This window comes from Bolinopsis microptera, chromosome 4 (assembly GCF_026151205.1).
Source record: "Bolinopsis microptera isolate Bmic1 chromosome 4, MBARI_Bmic_1.0, whole genome shotgun sequence".
NCBI classification, from domain to species: Eukaryota; Metazoa; Ctenophora; class Tentaculata; order Lobata; family Bolinopsidae; genus Bolinopsis; species Bolinopsis microptera.
In genome coordinates, this window is record NC_087075.1 from 8947080 (window position 1) to 8969253 (window position 22174).

The 22174-nt window shown below is 37.4% G+C and overlaps 4 protein-coding genes across 4 annotated transcripts in view; 3 read left to right on the forward strand and 1 right to left on the reverse strand.

Moving 5' to 3' along the window:
• Positions 1-8775, forward strand: part of LOC134814051 (eukaryotic translation initiation factor 3 subunit E-like) — an 88891-nt gene extending 80116 nt beyond the window's left edge. Inside the window, exons 10-11 of the mRNA XM_063822043.1 lie at positions 288-396; positions 8438-8775. Coding sequence (XP_063678113.1) covers positions 288-396; positions 8438-8574 — 246 coding nt within the window. The 3' untranslated portion in view covers positions 8575-8775. The remainder of the gene's footprint in view (positions 1-287; positions 397-8437) is intronic.
• LOC134814052 (ribosome biogenesis regulatory protein homolog) lies at positions 62-22129 on the forward strand. The gene is made up of 6 exons (XM_063822044.1): positions 62-65; positions 19769-19872; positions 20030-20143; positions 20432-20609; positions 20808-20923; positions 21373-22129. The coding sequence occupies exons 2-6, from the start codon at positions 19777-19779 to the stop codon at positions 21886-21888; spliced, it is 1020 nt and encodes a 339-aa protein (XP_063678114.1). The 5' UTR covers positions 62-65; positions 19769-19776; the 3' UTR covers positions 21889-22129.
• Positions 10793-12233, forward strand: LOC134814077 (protein prenyltransferase alpha subunit repeat-containing protein 1-like). The gene has a single exon (XM_063822081.1). It carries the CDS (start codon positions 10806-10808, stop codon positions 11751-11753), a length of 948 nt encoding a protein of 315 aa, XP_063678151.1. The 5' UTR covers positions 10793-10805; the 3' UTR covers positions 11754-12233.
• Positions 13671-14729, reverse strand: LOC134813776 (piggyBac transposable element-derived protein 3-like). Its single transcript, XM_063821657.1, has one exon. The coding sequence runs from the start codon at positions 14727-14729 to the stop codon at positions 13671-13673; it is 1059 nt and encodes a 352-aa protein (XP_063677727.1).
• Positions 22130-22174: the final 45 nt, after the last annotated feature.

The window sequence follows — 22174 nt, forward strand, 5'->3', positions numbered from 1 at the left end:
AGCTTATGCAATCTAAAGTATCTAAATTATTCTCATGATAACTATACTGTTTTCAAAATAATTTGGCTGTAATTTCAAAGGGAGTCCACATTTAAATCTTAAATTCTTAGAATATTGAACCCCAATGCAACAGTCAATATTAAATATTCAGTATAAATTCAAATACCCAACATTCAATGTTAAATATTCAGTATAAATTCAAATACCCAACATTCAATATTAAATATTCAGTATAATATTAAATTATCATGACAATCTTACAATAATTATCTTGGTTATATTTACAGAGAATAGAGATAGACATGCTAGCAGACAATCTTAACATGGAGCCAGCTGAAGCAGAAAAGTGGGTCGTAAACATGATCCGTCTAGCTCATCTTGATGCTAAAATAGACAGTAAGTTTTTTATAACATTTTATTGACATCCAAATGTAATATAAGTTATAAATTGGAGAATCTATATTATAATAGTAACATCTCTATTTTCGCACGTTCGTTTCAGCTTTTTAATTTAATTTCTTTAGTTGCTTCGATAGGTTCAAATGACAAAACTTTATTTTCTCTACAGTAGTCGCTTACATTTCACTCCGCCCAGTTTATCTCCACCATGAGATGCTGCTCAATCATTTTAAAAATGCAGCTAGTCCGCTAGTCTTTTCTGATTTGCTCGGTTCGTTCTCGTTGCGCTTAAAGTTAGTTCTATTTTCTAGAGACTCTCCAAAAATCCGCTAAATAATTTCGCTCATCTCTTCAGTTCGTTCACTTAATATTCTAGTTCACCCGTATTAATCATTCTGTTCAACTCTAGATATATATTGTACTCCTTGTAGTTGAACCCAAGTCACTGATTAGACTGACTAACAGTCCTTGAGATATAAGAAACAGGTCTCCCCAGCAAATCCCTCGTAAACCTCTGAAACCTTCTGTTAAACACCAGGTAGATAACAGGGTTAAGCAACACATTAGCAGACAACAGGTACTGCTGTGCTATCTGAAATGTGTAGGATACAGGATACCCTGATATGCCCAGGGCCAGCTTCACAAAGATCGGAATGTAGGAGAGGGTGAAGAGCCAGGAGACGACCATCAGAGAGACGATTGTTCTGGAGAAACCCTTCCCAGCTGCTGATGACGTGCTGGCTTTGCACAGGATGAGGAGTATACCCAGGTTCAGCAGTATAAGCAGAGTTACAGGAGCTACCAGATACACTCCTACTACTATTAGTGAGGGGAGGGGGTAGTCTCGGTAGTTGCTTGAGATGCACAGGAGAGTGTGAGGTGCGAAGAACACCCCGCACCCCAGCGCCATGTAGCACACAGAGGGAGCTGCTGCCAACACAAACAGTCCCGCTAACACCAACATTGTTACTCTGTAACTCATCTTACCGTTCCTCATAGCTACCTCGCTTACCAGCCCTAATCTCCGTGCTGTAAGCAACACAGTCAGTAATATCTCGTAGAAGAAGAAGATACTGGAGGTGAAGGAAACAAAGTAACAGATCTCAGGACCAAGCACCCACCTGTGATGGAGGATTGTGGTGAGAGTGGGTAGGAATGTAGTGAGAAGGATGAGAACATCACACACCGCTATGTGCTCTATTATCAGTCTGGTTACTAACTCCACGTTAAGTGCTTTGTGAGCGTTGGAGGCGTAGAAGAGAAGGGTGTTACCGGGGATACCGAGGAGGAGGAGGAGGAGGTTGTAGGTGGAGATCAGGTGACGGGAGGTGGGGGTCAGATGGTGGAAGTCGGCTGTGTAGTTCACCATCCTGGGACTGGGAGGGGGTGTTATGTAGCTGGGGGCTTGGCAACAACTAGATACATAATTTAAGGTAGATCAATAAAGCATTCTACTATCCCTATGGCCTATGATATCTAGATTGCTAATGGTAAATTAAAATAAGCAAGATATGAAACTGGCAACATGCAACATGAACACAGAGAAATAAGGAAATAATGCTGCGTTTATAAACTCTTTGTAATCTAATTATAATCCCAAAGATCACAAAGAAATGGCCATATCGTAGTAGAACAAGTTAATTAAACACAACTGGATGAAAAGTACAGGGCGGGCCTGTAATTACCATTGCTACCAGGCACATTAGTCCAGGTATATTCCAAGCACGTGTCGGTGTTCTATTGCTCTAGTTAAGTATATTTATTGCGAAATTTGGACTAAGTTTTAGCAGTTGTTGCTAACAACTATGAACGAGCACAACTATATATAATATATTATATATATTATATTTTAATATAAGAATATAGATAATGATTAGACCGGTATAGCCATAGGTATATTAATTGATAATTAATGATAGTAAAGCCTAGCTGACTGTCCTTGACTGGAGGCTTTTGATTGGGCGACTCGGACTAGAGTCGTTGTCGCTCGAAAGTCGAGGCTTTTTATGTGCCCAAAAATATGATGTACAGTATACTGTTTTCGTAAATATCTGATTATAGCCTGTTTTAAGATTATTTGATAATCAATAGAACGATTTTGGTAACCAAGTCTTCGATAGCCAAAGCTAGGCAATACACAGAACTTTCATGAGAGTAGAAGATCATGTCAGGGGAATCCTTTATACTCAGCACAAAAATGAACATAGAATTGGTATGTTTTGGCAATAAAACGAAGCTCAGGGATAATTTATTTTATAAAGGTTCGTCCTTTAGTCTTGAGAAGGCATTACCCTAGCAGAGAACGAGATAATATTGCTGTTAAGTTTTTACTTTCAAACCGACAAGCAGATTGGAGCTCCGTATTGAAGCGAGGTTATTTTTAATATTCTTGTCAGCAGTTTTAAGCACAGTACAGTAGGCACTGCACATTCCACAAACGGGGGGGTTGCAACGACCATTAATGTCAATAGATGGAATTTTGTCAAAACTGACATTGTCATTAATGGTCATTAATGGTCATTAATGGTCATTAATGGTCATTAATGGTCATTAATGGTCATTAATGGTCATTAATGGTCATTAATGGTCATTAATGGTCATTAATGGTCATGTCATTAATGGTCATTAAATAATTGAAATTCTGAACTATCTTGGAAGCAACATGTCCAAGAAATTTACAATTATGATCACTTTGTATCACTTCTATAAAGTTTCTCACAGCCCCCTACATAGATTGCCAGAGTCTCGTTTGAGAAAACGAATTAATATTCGCCTAATAGAGGCTCGGACCTCGGTTTCGGAATGAGTGCCAAGCACCATTCTGTTATACGTTGGTAACTTGTCTTGTCTGTTTGCTTGTTTCGAACAATTCGAAAGGGCGACTCATTAAGTGCTGCCTTTGTTCCAAAAAAGGCTAAACGTCCCCTTCGTTGCCTCGGTACCATCTTATCAATGAGTGTCTCTGCTTCAAAAAAGGGCAACTGCAGATCTAGACGAATTCCTGCCGCATCAATTTGTCCCTATCATGATGACAGTGCTCGATTTTGGGTCAAAACTGCCGAAGGCAGAGTATTGAACTGTAAACGAATTGTACTATCTAATCCTAGGAAAAGATCAGCTTTTTTGTTGTCCGATTCAGACTGATGACGATGTATTTCATGATTCATGAAGTGCTAAAATTGAATAAGTTCATCTACTGTGTAATTACTATATAATCGACTAGCATAATGATTTGGCTAAAATATAAATCTTGATATGATATAAGAACGGGAACGAAGTATTTAATTTTAATACCCGTGTTATTATTATTTTATTATTGATTGTTATTTTACTATTGATACGATCTGATACTCCTAAATTGCCCTTTGAATTATTATCATTGATAACTATAAGTCACCAACTGTTATCTGGTTTAAATCCCGTGGCCGCAAAATTTGTTCTTCATTACATTCGAACTTAATAAATGTAATCCCTAACTCACTCTGGAATCCACTCAAGTGATATTCTGGAAGGTCTGCCTAACCACGGAAGATTCTATTCTAAGTTTTCTCTTTCGAATCTCTAATAATTGTAAATGTAAAATAATAACATATACTTGTAGTTAGTTAACTAGGGTCTAAGTGATGCAGGCGTCCGTCCTTTTCGCTCTAAGAAGTGCCGGAAAAAACATGACCATTAATGTCAGTAGATGAAATTTTGGCAAAACTGACATTGTCATTAATGGTCATTAATGGTCATTAATGGTCATTAATGGTCGTTGCAACCCCCCCCACAAACATTAATGCGAACAGAAAATATACCTTACCAAATCAAAAGGTTAAAGAAATGTTTCATACCTAGCACAAAAAAACAAGACTTGATTTCCTCTCCTTTGCAGAAAACATACAAGATATATTTGAACAATTAAACGGAACAAACGAATACTCTGTATTTTGAAAGTGCGACATTTAGAGGCCATTACTTAATGTCTGAGAGAAGAGAAAGTATATCATATCACTATCTCACATTAAAATACACTAACTGTCGCGTAGATAGTATCTACGTGACAGTTAGTGTATTTTAATGTGAAGAATGTTCAATGTTGCTTCTAGATTAATATCCTCGTTCTAGTCTGTTCTCGTAACACGTGCTGAACTTCAACAAGAGAACTTCGACTGTCGAATTAGGGTGCGTTACATGGACTCTATTTGTACACTCACCGAAGTTCGACAGGGGTGATTTCTGCCGAACTTTAGTTGTCGAACTAGGGTAAGTGTCGAACTGGAGTAAGTGGATCTCTGTGCGCGTAACTTTGTAAAACTAGGTACACAAATACAACATTCAAGAGCAAAACTATTCGACAGCAAAGCATTGCAGATTTTACATTGTGAACGAGTGTTATTAACGAATATCAATGTTGAATGGTGATCTAGAACACTTTGATATATTATGCAAAGTGTAGTAACGCATAATGAGACATCTGGTCAACATTTTTAACATCTGGTCAAGAGTCAGTTTTTTGGCAAAATACTGGTCAATTTAAATCATGCGGTCTTACTTGACACTAAATCATGACGCGAAGGATTGAAATTAGACAAAATGTTGCAATTTGAAAGGAAGCTTGCGAAAAATATCTGCCCGTGCTTTAATTCATCTCCCGTTAACAAAGGGACTTAGGTTGCGATTTACTTATCCAAAACGTAAGAGAACGTTCATACTTATATATTACCAAATCTTGGAAAAGATTACGCCAATCTACTTTCTACATGTACTAGCTATGTGTAAGTTTATGGAGCGGGGAAGGAGGTTCTGAAATGGCCAAAATCCAGCTGTTTCTTACCCACACAATATCTTTCTACTCCTTCGTCCTCCTTCCAGGAGCCGACAACAAAACTAACAAGATTATTATCAGTCAACAAAAATAACAAGACTATTATTAGTCAACAAAACTTCACTATTATTGGTCAACAAAACTAACAAGACTATATAGCCAGTGATGAATGATCGCAACACCTGCCATGAAAACTCGATTCCAGGAACATTCCAGAAACTACCAATCTCTGAAAGCTACCTTAGCTAGAGCTTAGAATTAGAATTAGAATAACACGGCAATACAATAAGAATATTCGATAGCTTAAACAAGCCAAGTTCAGCTGCACCAGCACACCATCGGCGAGAAAAGAGTTCTGACTCATCGTCACTAGATTTAAGTGCTACCTACGGTTAGTGTTTAAAACTGGTGGGGACTAAAAGCTAGCATATTATAATACCTTTGAATGGGGGACCAGAAAATCTACTGGAATATTTTATAATGAGTTTTAGTTTTCACTGAGAATGGATTTGTACTAGCATATGAACACCTGCTTGTAATCTTGGTAATCGTTAAATGATAAAATTATTCCGTCGATTACTGATGATCTGTGATTAGCATTTTTACCTTAATCTAGTGCAGTCACAGTGCAGTCACAGGTGAAACTAGACCAATGTTAAAACAATTATGATATGCCACTGAAGACTCACATTAGTTTACAATCGAGAAACAATATACATAACCATAATATTTTTCTTTTCAGCCCCCGAATAAGCTTGATTCCGAATGAGCTCAAATTATTGTAATAGTTTATATGGCAGATGTTAAGTCTTTTCTCAGCATTGAATGTTATCGACTAAACCACTGGAACGAGGAAAATACTTTGTCGGGTTGTAAGCCATTAAAATTTCGGTATAATTTAAAGATTTTGTGGGCCTAATATTCCTGAACTGTTGACTAAATATTTATATGGGTAGTCTTTTAAGATAACTTGCATGAATTAAACGAAATCAAAGATATAGCTGCATGCAACAGATGTTGGGAAAATCTGTTTCAAGGGTACAATTTACCGCATTAAGGTATTTTTATGAATCATTTTTGTCGGTAAGATCCTGTTTTATAATAATAGTCTTTAAGTCTTTAGACATTTTATTTGGGATGATATATTATTTAATTGGGAGGGCCAGGGGGGGGGGGGGGTCCATTTATTCCTCAATGTTTGGTCAAATGGAATTTGTTTCACTCTAGAATTTAATAATCAATATCTTAAAGGGAAATAATTGTTAAGGCAAGGTTGCAAGTTGGTTCTAGGTAATTAAATATTTTAAACAACCTAGCATGGGATCAAAGCAAAATGGCTTTAAATACTTTAAAATTTTAGAGCTCGTTCACGACAACGAAACTATCTTTAGAACCTTCAGAGGATTATTCAAGAACATCTGAATTTAAAAGCAGTTTTTAAAATTGAGTGTGTTCATTATATAAAAATATGAATGAAATTAAGTTAGTTGAATTAACTTTTACTGTGAGTTATTAACTATTTATGTAGATAAATGATCAAGGTAATAGTTAAAGACTATGAAGGTGTCACAATCAGAAAATACCGGTTAATTCAATATTAACACTGCACCTTTTAATATCATTTCAAGGGGACAACATTCGAAGTGAAAGTGGCATATTAGCTGAGCTAAAAACAAGGGTGGCTAGCACAAAAATAACCTTAATGTTAACATAATACTAGATCGATCACCATTTACTCCTCAATTATATCCCGACAATAGTTTTGTTGGTATACCAGCACCTGGCGGGCCAGATATGATACATCAAGTATTGATATGCTATGGTACACGATGGATTATTGCACGATCATGAGCACTACTGATAGTGATCCAACCTCATTACCTGTAATACAGCACCTTAATAGCTCTCAGCAATGAAGAGTGTGGCCTTGTTTGGAAAATGAGATTTAGGTGATAAAACAGCAGACGTAACAATCGGTCAACCTTAGGGTTAATCGGGATGATTGTGATATAACATCGTAGGTACTAGGTACATCTTACTGTTTAAGGTAAACATGAGATAACTGCACATGATATTATCTTTTGCAGTGCAGATTGCAGATGTAAGAGCGGCTCTCCAATACATGACCATAATGTCTAACGGCCAGGTAGCGCAGTTGGTTAGAACGCCATCTTTGCAAATCGTGATGTCTGCCTGGTCGTGGGGTGAGCGTCGTTGACGTTCAGCTAAGGATCCTGAGTGGTCTATGCAGCCCCCCAGTCTACTCAGCCGAATACTCGAGAAATCGGGTGTGAGGGTTAAATGAGGAGCTGCACATTGCAGCAAAGTCTCGGGCGAAGAAAGTATGGCACACACTACCTTAACCGTCACTGGCCAAATAAATCCTTCGGCTTCCTGTAATTGGCTGGTTGCACTCGTGTAACAATGTGGCTGTTGGAATACACCGAAGTAAAATAAGTGTCTTGATTAAAAAAAATTGACCTCCAAATAAACGTTAAGTTTGTTGCATTTTTACACTTGCTTTGCAAAGTGAAGTCATCATTTCCTTGTCTTTACGATGACTGTCATTAAAAGATAATATATATGAAATGTAATCTGATAATTTCTTTGAATGTAACCACTTTAAATCGTAATTGGTGTTATATAATTCGTTATCGTCACATTAGTATTTATTTGAAGAGAATACAAATTTGAGTATTTACTCAAATTTCTTCGGAGTACTGATAAAGGGTCCCGTTATGAGAACTAATTATATAATATCCCTATGGAATATTTAATTGTTTGATCGTTTGATTGCTCTTATTCTGAAGAGATGATTTCATTAAACTGAATTTCTTTCCTCTTGTTTTGATATTTAACTTAACAGGTTTTTTTGGAATCCTCTTCCTTTTTGTCAACTGCTATTGGGACATCACAATTTTGTATGGTTTTCGAACAAGTATTTTTTAAAGCTGCTTTGCCGTCGACAAACAATTTTCCTGAAGTCTTAAATTGTAATTTCAACAACCGAAAAAATTTGAAAGACTTCTTTTTGAATTACGTTTGATAGGTTTTGATGATATTCAGAGAAAGTGCTATATCTCCAATGTCAAATGATAAAGTAGTGTTGTGATTTAATTCAACTCATCGTTAATTGATTGCATCTCAGAAAATACAATTTGTTTCCAACTTTTCTTCCATAGATATTTCATATTTCATATTTCATATTTTACTTTCCTCCTATTACAGGTAAGAACGGATACGTAGTCATGGGTGGAACATCTGTGCCAGTTTACCAGAAACTCATAGACAAGACCAAGGACCTCCATCTCAAAGCTAATTCTTGCTGTCAGAAAATCGACAAGAAACTGACTCTAGGAATTTAAGATATCCCATAGGACTCAGATAAGTTATGTAGCAACGATTTAAAAACTTGGACGGCTTTTTGAAAGTTTGGCATTTTCCGCGATGTTTCTTTGCTTTTATCAACTATTAGTGATGTAAAGACTTCTGACATGATGTGTTCAAATTTGTACATTCATTCAAGTTGCTATTTTAAGATTTTTGATGGGTATTGTTTTATCTCACTCCCTTGTGTTTTATTTACCTTTACCCCCTTAAAGGTTTTACAATTAATTTTTATGAATTAGGAGATTAAGACAACGATAAATTCTCTTATTAACCATGACGTGATGTTTTACAAACATTTGGCGTGTTCGAACACTCAAAATTATTAAAAATAAGAATAAATTTCAGTCGTCTGAAAGAAGACCTATGTCCCCAATTTGCAGCACTAAACCTTTGTTAGGTTCTACGTTACTGCGTCTACTGGTCCTGGTGATACCCACCAAAAGCATAACGTTTTCAGAGCACTGTAAGCCTCACCAAACCTCACCAAACCACTACTTTATAAAACCTAAAATCTTGAGAGCAGCGTGAGCCTCACTAAACCTCACCAAACCTCACCAAACCTCTACTTTATAAAACCTAAAATCTTGAGAGCAGTGTGAGCCTCCTGCCCCACCTCCACATACTGGTCATAAACCCACAGATCCCTCAATCTCTCCTCCATTTCTCCTCTCTTACTCTCCTCCACAAAACACACCTTGTTCCCCATCACTGTCAGCTGTACGTTAACTTCCGTCTCATTGTCGTCTACCTCAAAGAAACTCTTGTCCAGCTCGACCATGAACTCGCTTACGCTCACACAGAATTCACGTCTTACTCTGCAATCTGGGTCTACACTCGCGCGGAACAGCGCTTGAAACGTGTGCTCCTCATTAAAGTTAACAGTTGAAAGTGCACGTGTGGTTGCGCAGCGTATGTTTACACTGAGACTGTGAGTGAGGTATCTGAGGATGATTGCGGAGTGAGGGATGAGTTCGAGTAAGTTGAGGAGCTCCAGCTTGATGTCATGTTCAGCTGGCCGGATTAGCTCGGTGGCTATGAACGTGAGCATGATCAACTGTTTCACGTTAATGAAGAACGCATCAAAGCTGTCTAGATCTGCGTCAATTATGATCTGTTTGTACATCTCAGCTGTGAAGTTATCATCAGATATTTCAAGGAATGTAGTGAGGCACACAAGTAACCAAGATTTGCTAATGCCAACCTCTGACAACTCATCTGGGTAGTCCATGAAAAGGCAGTTAACACACTCAACCACACTCATGAACGTGGTGGTTTTTCCACAATGTCTTTCCCAAAATGTCCGCCCTCTGCTGAATTTAACACCATTTGCTATTGCGGTAAAATAGCCCTTTGTGAACACTATGCTGTCCTCAATAAAGCTAGCATAATTCTCAATGAACCACTGCTCTTGCAGTGATATAGCTATCAGAGGTCTGAATTTCTCATTGTAAGGGTTTGGTAACTCCAGCACGCTTGTAATACTTTTTATCTCCTTGTTGACCAGATCGTTCTCCTCAAGAGAACTATCACCTAAGTTCTCAACTGGAGAGGGAGTGTTTGCGAAGGGGTTCAACCTACCTTCTTGTCTCCTCACCTGTGCCGCAAAGTCCTCGTCAGTCACATCAGAGACATTGAATGTGTGGTTAGTGAATGAGGCAGGAGGTGATGTGTTTGTCAGGTCTATCAGAGGCACATCTTGTTGTGTTCTCAGCAGGTGCTGGTTGCGCGTGCGCATGTTGTTGCGTGTGGTTGGTTGCACACGTGTGGTTGGTTGTGGTCGTGTGGTTGGTTGTACACGTGATGTCACACGGTGCGTGTATCGTGATTGTGGTGTGTTGGTGATGCTGGTGACTTGACCGTTGTGACCGTATTCTATCACTATCTCGTTTTCTTCTTCGGCCATGGCTCCTGAAATGTAAGGTGTGATGATGATAATGGTGACGTGAAAGATACGTGACTTACTTACATGATCTCAGATTGCTATTACCATGTTTTGGATTTTAATTAGTATTATCTGAAGCAAAAGTTAACAAGTGTTTGGACAATTTGTATCAGTATTCAGTACAGATAAATATTAGGTATTAATATAATATCATTTTGTGTATGATTCTATGATTGTTTTAATTATGTATATCTTTATATGATGCCAACTGCATATTGAAAATTCAAAATAGCTCTTTCTTAATTCAAATTATCTAAGGTTTTGATGACAGATGAAGACGACGACAAGTTATCACAAACCCTCAAACGCCTCCACGATATTCTAAAAGCCAACCCATACCTCGAATCAATCTCCATAATTGAAAACCCTGAGCCCCTTACTCTAGAATCTCTTCACCTAGCAATATCAAAAAAAGCTTTCAAAAATCTCGGTTTATTCGCAAGTCAGAAGTTTGTGAGTATCTGTAAAGTAGACGAATCTTTTAGTAAGGATTCTCCGCTGGAAGAATTGTCTACAGTGCTCGTTATACTGAACCCTGATGACAGTAAGCATTGGAACTTTCGCAAGAAACTCTTCCGACAACACTACATAAATAACAAGAAGAAACTGTCAGCTGAGCTACTGTTGTCAGCTTGTTCCTTGAAACTTAAACCCAAATCAGCTGAGCCTTTCAACCATTGTCGCTGGCTCCTAGCCAATAATGGGGACGTGGTTGATGAACAAACAATTGTCAGTCAACTGAAGGTTTGTGAACATTCTGCGGAATCGTACAAACAAAACTACTACAGCTGGAACTACAGATTCTGGCTTATCAAATCATTTCCAAGGTTTATAGTGCTAAAAGAAGAACTGGATTGGAGCAAGCTGTGGGTAGAATCTCATATTAGCCAGTTCTGTGGGATGAATTATCGATTTAACCTGCTGTTACTTCTTCTCGAAAACCCAAATCCAATGCTCAACGAAAGTTATAATTTCAAAAAAGAAAATATCAGAATTTTTATATCGGAGTTTTCGTTTGTATGTGACCTTGTTTTGTTTTATCCAGAAACGGAGAGTCTTTGGTCGTATCTCAGATTGCTTTTGTTGTATTGTGATGCTAATGAAATTGATTATGTTAAGAATTGTAGCAAGCGCTTGGCAAATGTTGATAAGATAAAAAACCGGTTTGCGGTCCGTTTTAAGGAAAATATTATTGCTGAGAATTTGTTCTAGCAGTGGTGTGGGAATTATTCATTTTCTGCTATTTTTGTGCAATGTTTCAATAGTATTTGTGATTGCTTAAATTTAGTTATTCATTCAATATATTTAAATGAAAGTATTTGATTATGATAGCTAGACAACTTCATAAAGTTATCAGCATCAAGACTGTCAATGCTACGGAAAATTCAGAAATGTACAGCATTATCAACTTTTAAAAATTGTCAAAGTTATCAAATCAAATATGCTATAACGATAAACTTAAAAAATCATAATCAGGTAGTGTTAAATCTCACAAACTGTTGAACTAGTTGGCTTACTCTAGTTTGCTGGCAAATTATTATTTCTCAATTACCGGAGTCAGCTGACATGATGTTACGTAGTTAACTTATTCGTTAATAAACTTTTAAAACTTATTATTCGTTAATAAACTTATTAACTTATTCGTTTATAAACTTTGAATTTGCTAATACAAATGATATAAGTACAATTTTGTTTTATCCGAGCACAATTTTGAATTATTCCTGTTATTAGAATCGAGAAATACTAATTTATTTTGATAAAAGACTCCAGTACAGTGAGGAAAAGATTTTATGAGTTGGTAAAAAGTAGAAATTCTCAATCATTCAGTGACAGTTCATGGCTACATCAGTCACGTTATTGTTTTATTAGAACTACATTTTCCTAAACAAATCTTAAATTAGTGACGAAAGAAAATGAACTAAAGAATCTTTAGTTCAAAAAAATCTTTAGTTCAAAAAAATAGAATATGATTATTATATACGTATGACGTTGCCATCATTGCCAAATAAAAATCCATACATTTTACAGTGCGGAGCTAGATGACGAAAAGAAATTAGAACATAATATAACACATGACATAATATGATAACTGATCTAAAATTTCCTCGAATCAAGCTTTCGACTAGCTAGTCGTACATAATGTGAACAAAAAAAACCTTCACTTGCCGCAGCTGTTTCCTTTTTTCTAAGGTAATCGAGCAGTGTTACTGTGCATAACTTAATCAGACAAAACTTTCGAGTATAATAAAGACATATTTTATTAAGTTATCTCAAGGTATTTAAATTTAAACAATTTGTGTCTTATTTATTTTTGATGCAGGTAAGTTTGTAATTTTAAGACGGAGTAAGAGATTCTTAACAGCTGCTGATAAAGTAGAGAGAAAAATAAATTCCAACGAAAGTTCAATTAACATCAAAAAGGAAATAAAAACTGAGCATGAAGAAGGAACAGGAATATCACATGGTTTTATTTGTCCACAGTGTAAAGCTCATTTCCTTTATGACGAGTACTTTATAGAACACATCAAAGAACATCATGGTGAAACAATGGTGAAACATGGTGAAATAATGGTAAACATGGTAAAACAATCAATGATAAGTCTAATAGAGCAGGGCTCTTAACCCATATAATACCAACAACTCTAAACGTTCGAATTTTTTGACGAAATTTTGTTTCCGAAGCACTAAGACACCAACTCCGACGATGCAATAATAATTTTGAAAAAATTTATATTTTTAATAGCTTTTTCGACCCGTACTTTTAAAAGGTCATTGTTGGAGCTTACTTTTTTGGAAAATTGTATCGTACTTTTAAAAGTACATCATATTTGAATGATGTACTTTTAAAAGTACGGGTTTAATAAATAATGTACTTTTAAAAGTACGGGTTTAATGAATAGTGTACTTTTGGAGGTACATTAGTTAATTAAATAGAAACTCAGGGTCAGATAATAAAACTAAAAGCCTTTGTCAGAATGGCTGAATAAAATTTAAACAATACCATACAAAATTTAAGTGGTACACTGAATAAATCATGATGGTGGGAACAGCTATACTTATAAACTACTATCACAATTCCATTTACCAGTTAACTATCAATTTTACTAAAATTGTCAGGTTTTGTGCTTTTTACTCTAACTGATGATAAGGCTTAAAACAAAGCACACAAAGTGCAACGTCACACACTTCGCACTTATAGTTGCTGCGACCTTTGCAGCCATTCAAAGCACATCGTCTCTGCTTTGTTTTTACTGGCCAGTGAGTGTTAGTTCTACTCTCCAGGCGGACCTCTGGGGTAACTCTGTTGTCACCCTTCCACACTGCAACTCTTTGGCATAGCGATGATGGGGGCTGTAATCTCTTCTTCAGGTAGGCTATTGTTATTCGTCGAATGAAGTTCAGATATGTCAGTTTCGTCTTTTCATTCGAATGACATATCTCATACAAAGAATATGATGCAGCTTTCAGGCAATCAAGCGTATTTATTAGGTGTGGCCACCACCACTTTTTTCCCCTTAGAGAGATTCTGTAGCTAGCAACATGGCCATCAAACACATCAACGTTACCCATTCCCTTGTTATACTCCTTGACAAGAGATGGCCGTTTGATTTGAATCTTCTTCTTTTCTGCTTGACTGTACCGTTCCACATCTGTGATAGGATTAACAGTAAAGATGTTGGAACCAACATTCACGACGCTATTGTCATGCCATTTTACAATGGTCACCCCTGTAAACTCGTCAATTCCCTTTGAAAAGCTCCCACGCCCTTCTTTCTTAAGTGCAGAATCAGTCTTGGTGGGGCAGCTATTTGTTCTCTGACTTTGAATAGTACAAGATGCTCCAAGCTCCATGGCAGAGAATATGGCCAACAGCTTATAGCTGGCAAACCAATTGTCATAAAAGACGTTACTTTCTTTGGGTTCAAGAATCTCCATGGCCAGTTGTAAGGTAACCCGACTGGTGAGGTTCTTTCCGGGATCTCCGCCAATTCCTTTCTTACCACAGTAAGGGAGGCAGTGGTACGGGAATCCCGATGAGCCAACCAGCCAAAAGTTTTTATAGCCAAATCGGATACTCTTATCCTTCATGCGTTGTTTAGCGCTATGCATCCCGGTGTAAGGGACCATCTGCTCGTCAATACTAAACGTATTATCAAGGTTCTTGAACTTAGCCAGACTTTGATTCATGATATCGTAGAGAGGTCTTACCTTCCAATACTTATCTGTGGTGTCCACATCTCGATTGTCCACGCAATGAATGTACTTCTTCAGCAAATTATATCGGTTCCTTGATATGGCATCAGTAACCACACTCACATTAGTATCAACATTTGAATCCCAATAGAGGTGTGCTTGAGGTATCTTTGTTTGTCTTGAAGGTTAAATCGCCAAATCGGCTATGAGCATAACGCTCCGACTCTGTGATAATTTGGGTTAACAAACTGTTTTCGGGGTCATCTACAAGTTTCTCGAAAATTTCATGAGGTAGCAAACCACCGAAATCTTGGATCAGTTTTGATCTATTAGCAATAACCTTCTCACTATATGATTGGCGAGGTGAAAGATTTGGAGCTTGAGCAGAGTCGGCAACCCACTTACACGAGTTATTAATCTTCGGGCAGAGTCCTAAAAGTTTATTGATCTTCTCAGATGTATGTGTTGATGTGTCTTCGACAATATTTTGAACTTCTGATCGAAAAGCGACTATGTCTGGATACTTATTATTAATAGCATCAGTTGAACTTCGTGTAATAGGGGCAGGGTTCGTCAATTGTTCTGTGTCCAATTCATTATCTGACTCTTCTCCTACAAAATGTAGCTCATAGGTTCCAGCAGTATCTTTTACCGCAGACAAGGGGAGATTGTCACCATCATTGTCATCGATCATTTCCGTATCACTCTCAACACCATCCGGAGGAAGGATGACAACATCTATCTCATTCGAAGACACTGTGGTTGCCAGCTCTAGAGCTTCGTCCAGCGTTCTCAAGTTATTATGCAAAGAAGTTTGTTCTTCTCGAACATTAATACGGACATTTTTCTGTTTCTTCGCTTTATTTTTGGTCTTCGTGTTGCTTCGAGCTGATTGTCTGGATCCTGTTAACTCCTTCACATCTTTTTCTAGAATTTCTCTCTCAACTTCAGCCATCTTCTTTGATTTTGGGGATTTAGTCGATCTTGAAGGATCCACTTTTTCACCCGGTTGTTCCACGTCTTCCAGAGCGGCCTCTACTTCAATGTACTCTTTCTTAATGTTTACAATCCTAGATCTTGTAACTGGTTTCCGATGTATGTTTACTATTGAATTCTGACATGATTGGCTGCCATCAGCAATCTGCTGTTCCAACGTAAGATTCCTTTCCTCTTGTAGTCTATGCATTTCCTCAGCTGCGTTGTTCTGCTCCTCTAGAATTGTCTCAGCCTCTGCTACTCTCTTCTGTTCCTCTAGAACTCGCTCAGCTTCTGCAAATCTCTTCTGCTCCTCTAGAATTGTCTCAACCTCTGCTACTCTCTTCTGTTCCTCTAGAACTCTCTCAGCTTCTGCTACTCTCTTCTGTTCCTCTAGAACTCGCTCAACCTCTGCTACTCTCTTCTGTTCCTCTAGAACTCTCTCAGCTTCTGCTACTCTGTTCTGTTCCTCTAGAACTCTCTCAGCTTCTGCTACTCTCTTCTGTTCCTCTAGAACTCTCTCAGCTTCTGCTACTCTCTTCTGTTCCTCTAGAACTCTCTCAACCTCTGTTACTCTCTTCTGTTCCTCTAGAACTCTCTCAGCTTCTGCTACTCTGTTCTGTTCCTCTAGAACTCTATCAGCTTCTGCTACTCTGTTCTGTTCCTCTAGAACTCTCTCAGCTTCTGCTACTCTCTTCTGTTCCTCTAGAGCTCTCTCAGCTTCTGCTACTCTCTTCTGTTCCTCTAGAACTCTCTCAGCTTCTGCTACTCTGTTCTGTTCCTCTAGAACTCTATCAGCTTCTGCTACTCTGTTCTGTTCCTCTAGAACTCTCTCAGCTTCTGCTACTCTCTTCTGTTCCTCTAGAGCTCTCTCAGCTTCTGCTACTCTCTTCTGTTCCTCTAGAACTCTCTCAGCTTCTGCTACTCTCTTCTGTTCCTCTAGAACTCTCTCAGCTTCTGCCACTCTCTTCTGTTCCTCTAGAACTCTCTCAGCTTCTGCTACTCCCTTCTCATTCTCACCATTTTCGGTATTCTTTAAGTTGTGAAAAGCTTCTGGGAGCTTTAGGGTTTGTTTGTGGACATCTAGCATTCTCTTACATTCCACAAACTGAATCTTGATCCCTCCTGATCCTCCTCTATAAATCTTCAGTACTCGAGCCGGCTCCCACTGTCTCCCCCATTCTTTGTAAACAAGATCGCCTACGTCGAATTTATGGTCCTGGTGTAGTTGAGTATTAGCCATTTAATAAATAAGTTCATCAATGTGAAAATGCCTATAATTGGATTGTATCTCATGATGACAGATGTAGAGAAGTAATATTATATAGCATAACAGTAGTGTATAACACACCAGGGTCGCATCTTTCTCAGGGCTCCTCTTTCTCCTGATCCTCCTCCTTTTCGCTGTATCTGACAAATCCATGTACACGTCCTGTTCTTAGCTAAGAAATGAACTAAGAATATACTAAGAAAAGAAAAATTACAATAAGAAAAGAAAATACTAAGCTAAGAAATGTTAGTCAATAAACCAGCAAATGGCGTTACAACAAAATCGATATTTCATGCCCCACGGAGAGCACTGCTGACAGTCTAATAAATTGAGACCGAAGTTTATTATAAACTGCACCAAATGAAACTGAAAGCTTATAATATAAAGACGTAATAAATATAAATGATATCGGATTAACACATTGCATAAGGAGACCTCACACTATAATTACATGAAGTGATAGTCAACTGTGAAATTATGCCAGTGCTGGCGAATCAGAGCGGAAAATTTCTGTTGTGACTTCCGTTCTGATTCAGAACAATTTACCTCCCATGACAGTCTTACCGGCATTAATTAAGCCAGCAGACATTGTGTAGTCTATATAATTATAAACCTGTACTTTTAAAAGTACATTTTTCGTGAAACCTGTCCTTTTAAAAGTACATCATACAAAGATAATGAACTTTTAAAAGTACGTACTTTTAAAAGTACATCACTGTCTAGAATGATGTACTTTTAAAAGTACACCCAATTTACATCTCAATTAGAGGCAATTTATGATTTTTATGTCGCTCCACATTATTGCCTATTTATTGCATAATCGTTTAGGCAATATTAAAAAACCAAATTTGGGATCCATCAAAGTTGGAGAATTGGCTGGTGGTACCGAAAATTTACCATTTTTGAAAGTACCATTTTTGACCACCTTTGCCAACATCCTATAAATCTCTTGCTTTTGTTAACCATCTGGTCAGGGTGCTAAAATAATCAGCAGACCTTTTTTAACCTAATGCAAAAAACTGCATCAAAAAATATTTGTCACGAGACAAGTTAGGTCACTGTTTATGAACCGTACTTTTAAAAGTACCGTGGAAGAATATGACATCAGACAAGTTGGGTGATCTGACGACTTCTCCTGTTGGGAAATCATTTAAATGTGATGTTTGTTCCTTTACCTCCTCCTCCAAGTCATCTCTGATGTGTCATGGTAGAACACATGCTAAAGAAAAGGCTTTTAAATGTAACTATTGTTTATACACTTGTACTGAGAAGAGTATTCTTGTAAAACATAGGCGTGTTCATACGGGAGAGAAACCCTACAAGTGCAGTCAATGTTCATATTCGTGTGTGCGAAAATGTAATTTCATAAGACATAACTGGACTCACTCGGGAGAAAAACCATTCAAGTGCAAGGAATGTTCATATTCTTGTGCTCGGAAAGATCATCTCACAGGTCATGTCAGGACTCACACGGTAGAGAAACCCTACAAGTGCAAGGAATGTTCATATTCTTGTGCTCGGAAAGATTATCTCACAAGTCATAACAGGACTCACACGGGAGAGAAACCCTACAAGTGCATGCAGTCAATGTTCTTTTTCTAATGCTCGAAAATGTGTTTTCATAAGACATAAGAGGACTCACTCGGGAGAAAAACCATTCAAGTGCAAGGAATGTTCATTTTCTTGTGCTCGGAAAGATAATCTCACACGTCATAACAGGACTCACATAGGAGAGAAACTCTACAAGTGCAAGGAATGTTCATTTTCTTGTGCTCGGAAAGATAATCTCACAAGTCATAACAGGACTTACACAGGAGAGAAACCCTACAAGTGCAAGGAATGTTCATTTTCTAGTGTTAAAAAAAGTCACCTCACAATTCATAAGAAAAGTCACGTGGAAGAGAACCAGTAATTGCAAGCACTCTTTATATTCAATCCATATCTTAAATTATGTCTTGTGAAATTCGATGTTTTAAAACAAATAATTGCAATGTTAAAGTATTATCGTTTTATAACTAATGAAATAATTGCAATGTTAAAGTATTATCGTTTTATAACTGATCAAGAAATTGTGAAGGCCCGATTTTTACGTTTCAGAAGTATTTTTCTTCCCGGTTCTCCTGCCAAAATTTGCTAACAGCCTCCTGGAATCCTGGAATCCCCCACAGGAAGTTGGACAACAATAATATCAAATCTAACATCACCTTGAATTTCTGATTAAAATTTGTTTAAAAACACGAATTTATATTATGATTTAGTTACAGTGAAACGTTGCATATTTTCTTTAATCTGAAAAAAAAACGTCTCTCTTGATCGTATTTACGTACGAAGATTTTAAACGCTAAAAAGTCCCCCTACCTAACAGTACAGGATGTTATAAATACTAACACTTCCTAACAGTACATGATGTTATATAAATACTAACACTACCTGACAGTACAGGATGTTATTTAAAATACTAGCACTACCTGACAGTACAGGATGTTATAAATACTAACACTACCTGACAGTACAGGATGTTATAAATACTAACACTACCTAACAGTACAGGATGTTATAAATACTAACACTACCTAACAGTACAGGATGTTATAAATACTAACACTACCTAACAGTATATGATGTTATAAATACTAACACTTCCTAACAGTACAGGATGTTAATAATACTAACACTTCCTAACAGTATATGATGTTATAAATACTAACACTACCTAACAATACAGGATGTTATAAATACTAACACTACCTGACAGTACAGGATGTTATAAATACTAACACTTCCTAACAGTACAGGATGTTAGCCACGTCCCTTGCAACCCAGGATGCTCCTATGGTAGTCAGCACTATAAATGTGGACGAGTTGTTAAAGTCTACGGGGAGATCCATCCAGGTAAACGTGATCTTGTAATGCTTTATTTGTATAATGTATTCCTAATTATCTTCCTACCATTTAAACCAAAGAACCCAGTTTATTTTCATAACAATACCGATTTCCTGTGGGTATATCCTAGCTGCAGTGATTTATTAACATCTCTTCTTCTGTTCAGGTTGACAAAGAAGTCCCGTTGACACTGGATGTAGGAAATCTCACTGCGTTCGACATGGCTCCTGTTGAGATGGCAACGTTAGGGCAAGGAAAAGCTAGAGATGCTTACCTTCTGGTGCGTGGTATATTTAGTCTTATAGTTATATGCTTACCTTTTGCATTGGTACGTGGTATATTTAGTCTTATATACTCTATTCTATTGCTCATTTTGCCATCGATGTATTTATTGTATCTTTCTATAGTTCTATTGTATTATCAGTTTCTCAAGGAGATCAAATCACACCATTTCACTATCAGAATATCACTAAATCACGCTATTTCACTATCAGAATATCACTAAATCACGCTATTTCACTATCAGAATATCACAATATCACAATATCACACAACATGACATTTTCAGAAGCTAACAAGAGAAAACACCCAACTTCTCTTCAACTCCCTCTTCTCCCTACCCACCTCCACAGTAGAGAAAGTGAAATGTGTCCAGTTACCTGCTCCCACTACGAAACTACCCCGAGAGAAGCCCATCCCTAAACCTAAACTACCAACTAAATGGGAGGCCTTCGCTAAGAGCAAGGGTTAGTCGTCTTATCTTATAATTATTATCTTATTTAATTACCTCTTCGTGATGTAGTTTATCTTGGTTTTTATAATGCTTTATAGATTCGGTTTTGTGATAAGTACACACAGATCAACCAGTACCGGTGGTTGTTGTGATAAGTACACACAGATGTACCAGTACCGGTGGTTGTTGAGTTGTTAAACCCCTTTTACAGGTATTCTCAAGAAAAAGAGAGGCAGGATGCTATACGATGAGGTTGCTGAGGAGTGGAAACCGAGGTTTGGTTACAACAAGGCGGGAGGTGACAAGGAACAAAACTGGGTGGTCGAGGTTAGGCAATGTGTATTGTGTACTTGTTGTGTACTTTTTGTGTACTTTTTGTGTACTTTTTGTGTACTTTTTGTGTACTTTGGTGTACTTTTTTTGTGAACTTTTTAAATTTTAGATAGAAAAAAGTGGAGAAGTGTTTACTGATTACTGTTTAGTGTACATTATAATTTTAGATGGAAAAGGGAAGGGCGAAAACCGGGGAGTATGGGACATGGGTGATTTAAAAATTAGAACACAATAACAATCTGCATTTGGGGGTGGGGGTTACAATAAGTAGGGGTACCAAGTAGCCAGGTAGACCAGTTGATTAAGCTGGTAGTAGCGTGGTATATAATACATTATATACATATATACATTATACATTATATATAATACATTAGTGGTATATAATATGTATTCACTTCTCATCTGGGTTTTCTTTGTATTTATTTGACATTACATTCTCCCAGGTACCCGGAAATGGAGACCCTTACAAAGACTGGCTGGGTGACAAAGAGGATAAAACAAAGGAGAAGGTCGCTAAAAACGAGTTCCAACGCCTTCAAAACATCTCCAAACAAATTAAAGTACAATCAGAATCAATCAACCAAACTGTTAAACAAGCTAATATATCAACCGCATCCCTCGGCAAATTCCAAGAAAAATCAAAAGACGAAAAAAAAGCAAAAGCGAAAGGAAAACACAAGAAATTCGACCCAGTCTCGGGTAACACCGCCTCCGAAAAAGAGAAATCCCTAGCTCTCATCAACAAGATAGCCAGTGGTGGTGTTTCTGTGAACAAAGAAAAAGCAGCCAACAAGGAACTGGGAGCGACGATAAAGAGAAGTAGAGAAGCAGAGAGGGAGAACAGAACGAACAAAAGGAGGAGCAAGATGGGGGTTAAAGCTCAGACCAACCACTTTGATATGAAGAAGAGGGAGGTTTCAGGTCCGGGAAAAGAGAGGAAGAAGCGACATCAAATCTAGTATTTAAATGGAACCACCCCATGTTTGGTCTTATTTTAGCTGATGTTGATGGAGCTGGAGGCGATGGGACTCTGTTTAGGTTTTATTACGATGGGATCATGCACCAGTGAGATGACGCCTGTTATAAATACTGTGATTATGACGGGTTTTCAGTGCACTGTAATTTATTAACTTTTTTTTCCGATTTAATCATGAAAACCAACCGCGACATGTTGAATATAACAATTTTACTTTATTCAAACTATTTGTTTTATTGGTCTGTTTCACTATGTATCTGAAATTCTCT

Excerpts from the sequence above, each read along its gene's own strand:
- LOC134813776 (XM_063821657.1), bottom strand. The coding sequence starts at position 14,729 with ATGAATCAAAGTCTGGCTAAGTTCAAGAACCTTGATAATACGTTTAGT.
- LOC134814077 (XM_063822081.1), top strand. The coding sequence starts at position 10,806 with ATGACAGATGAAGACGACGACAAGTTATCACAAACCCTCAAACGCCTC.
- LOC134814052 (XM_063822044.1), top strand. The coding sequence starts at position 19,777 with ATGTTAGCCACGTCCCTTGCAACCCAGGATGCTCCTATGGTAGTCAGC. Across the intron at positions 20,144-20,431 it reads CTAGAGATGCTTACCTTCTG|AAGCTAACAAGAGAAAACAC; the intron begins GTGCGTGGTATA and ends TGACATTTTCAG. Across the intron at positions 20,610-20,807 it reads GGCCTTCGCTAAGAGCAAGG|GTATTCTCAAGAAAAAGAGA; the intron begins GTTAGTCGTCTT and ends CCCCTTTTACAG.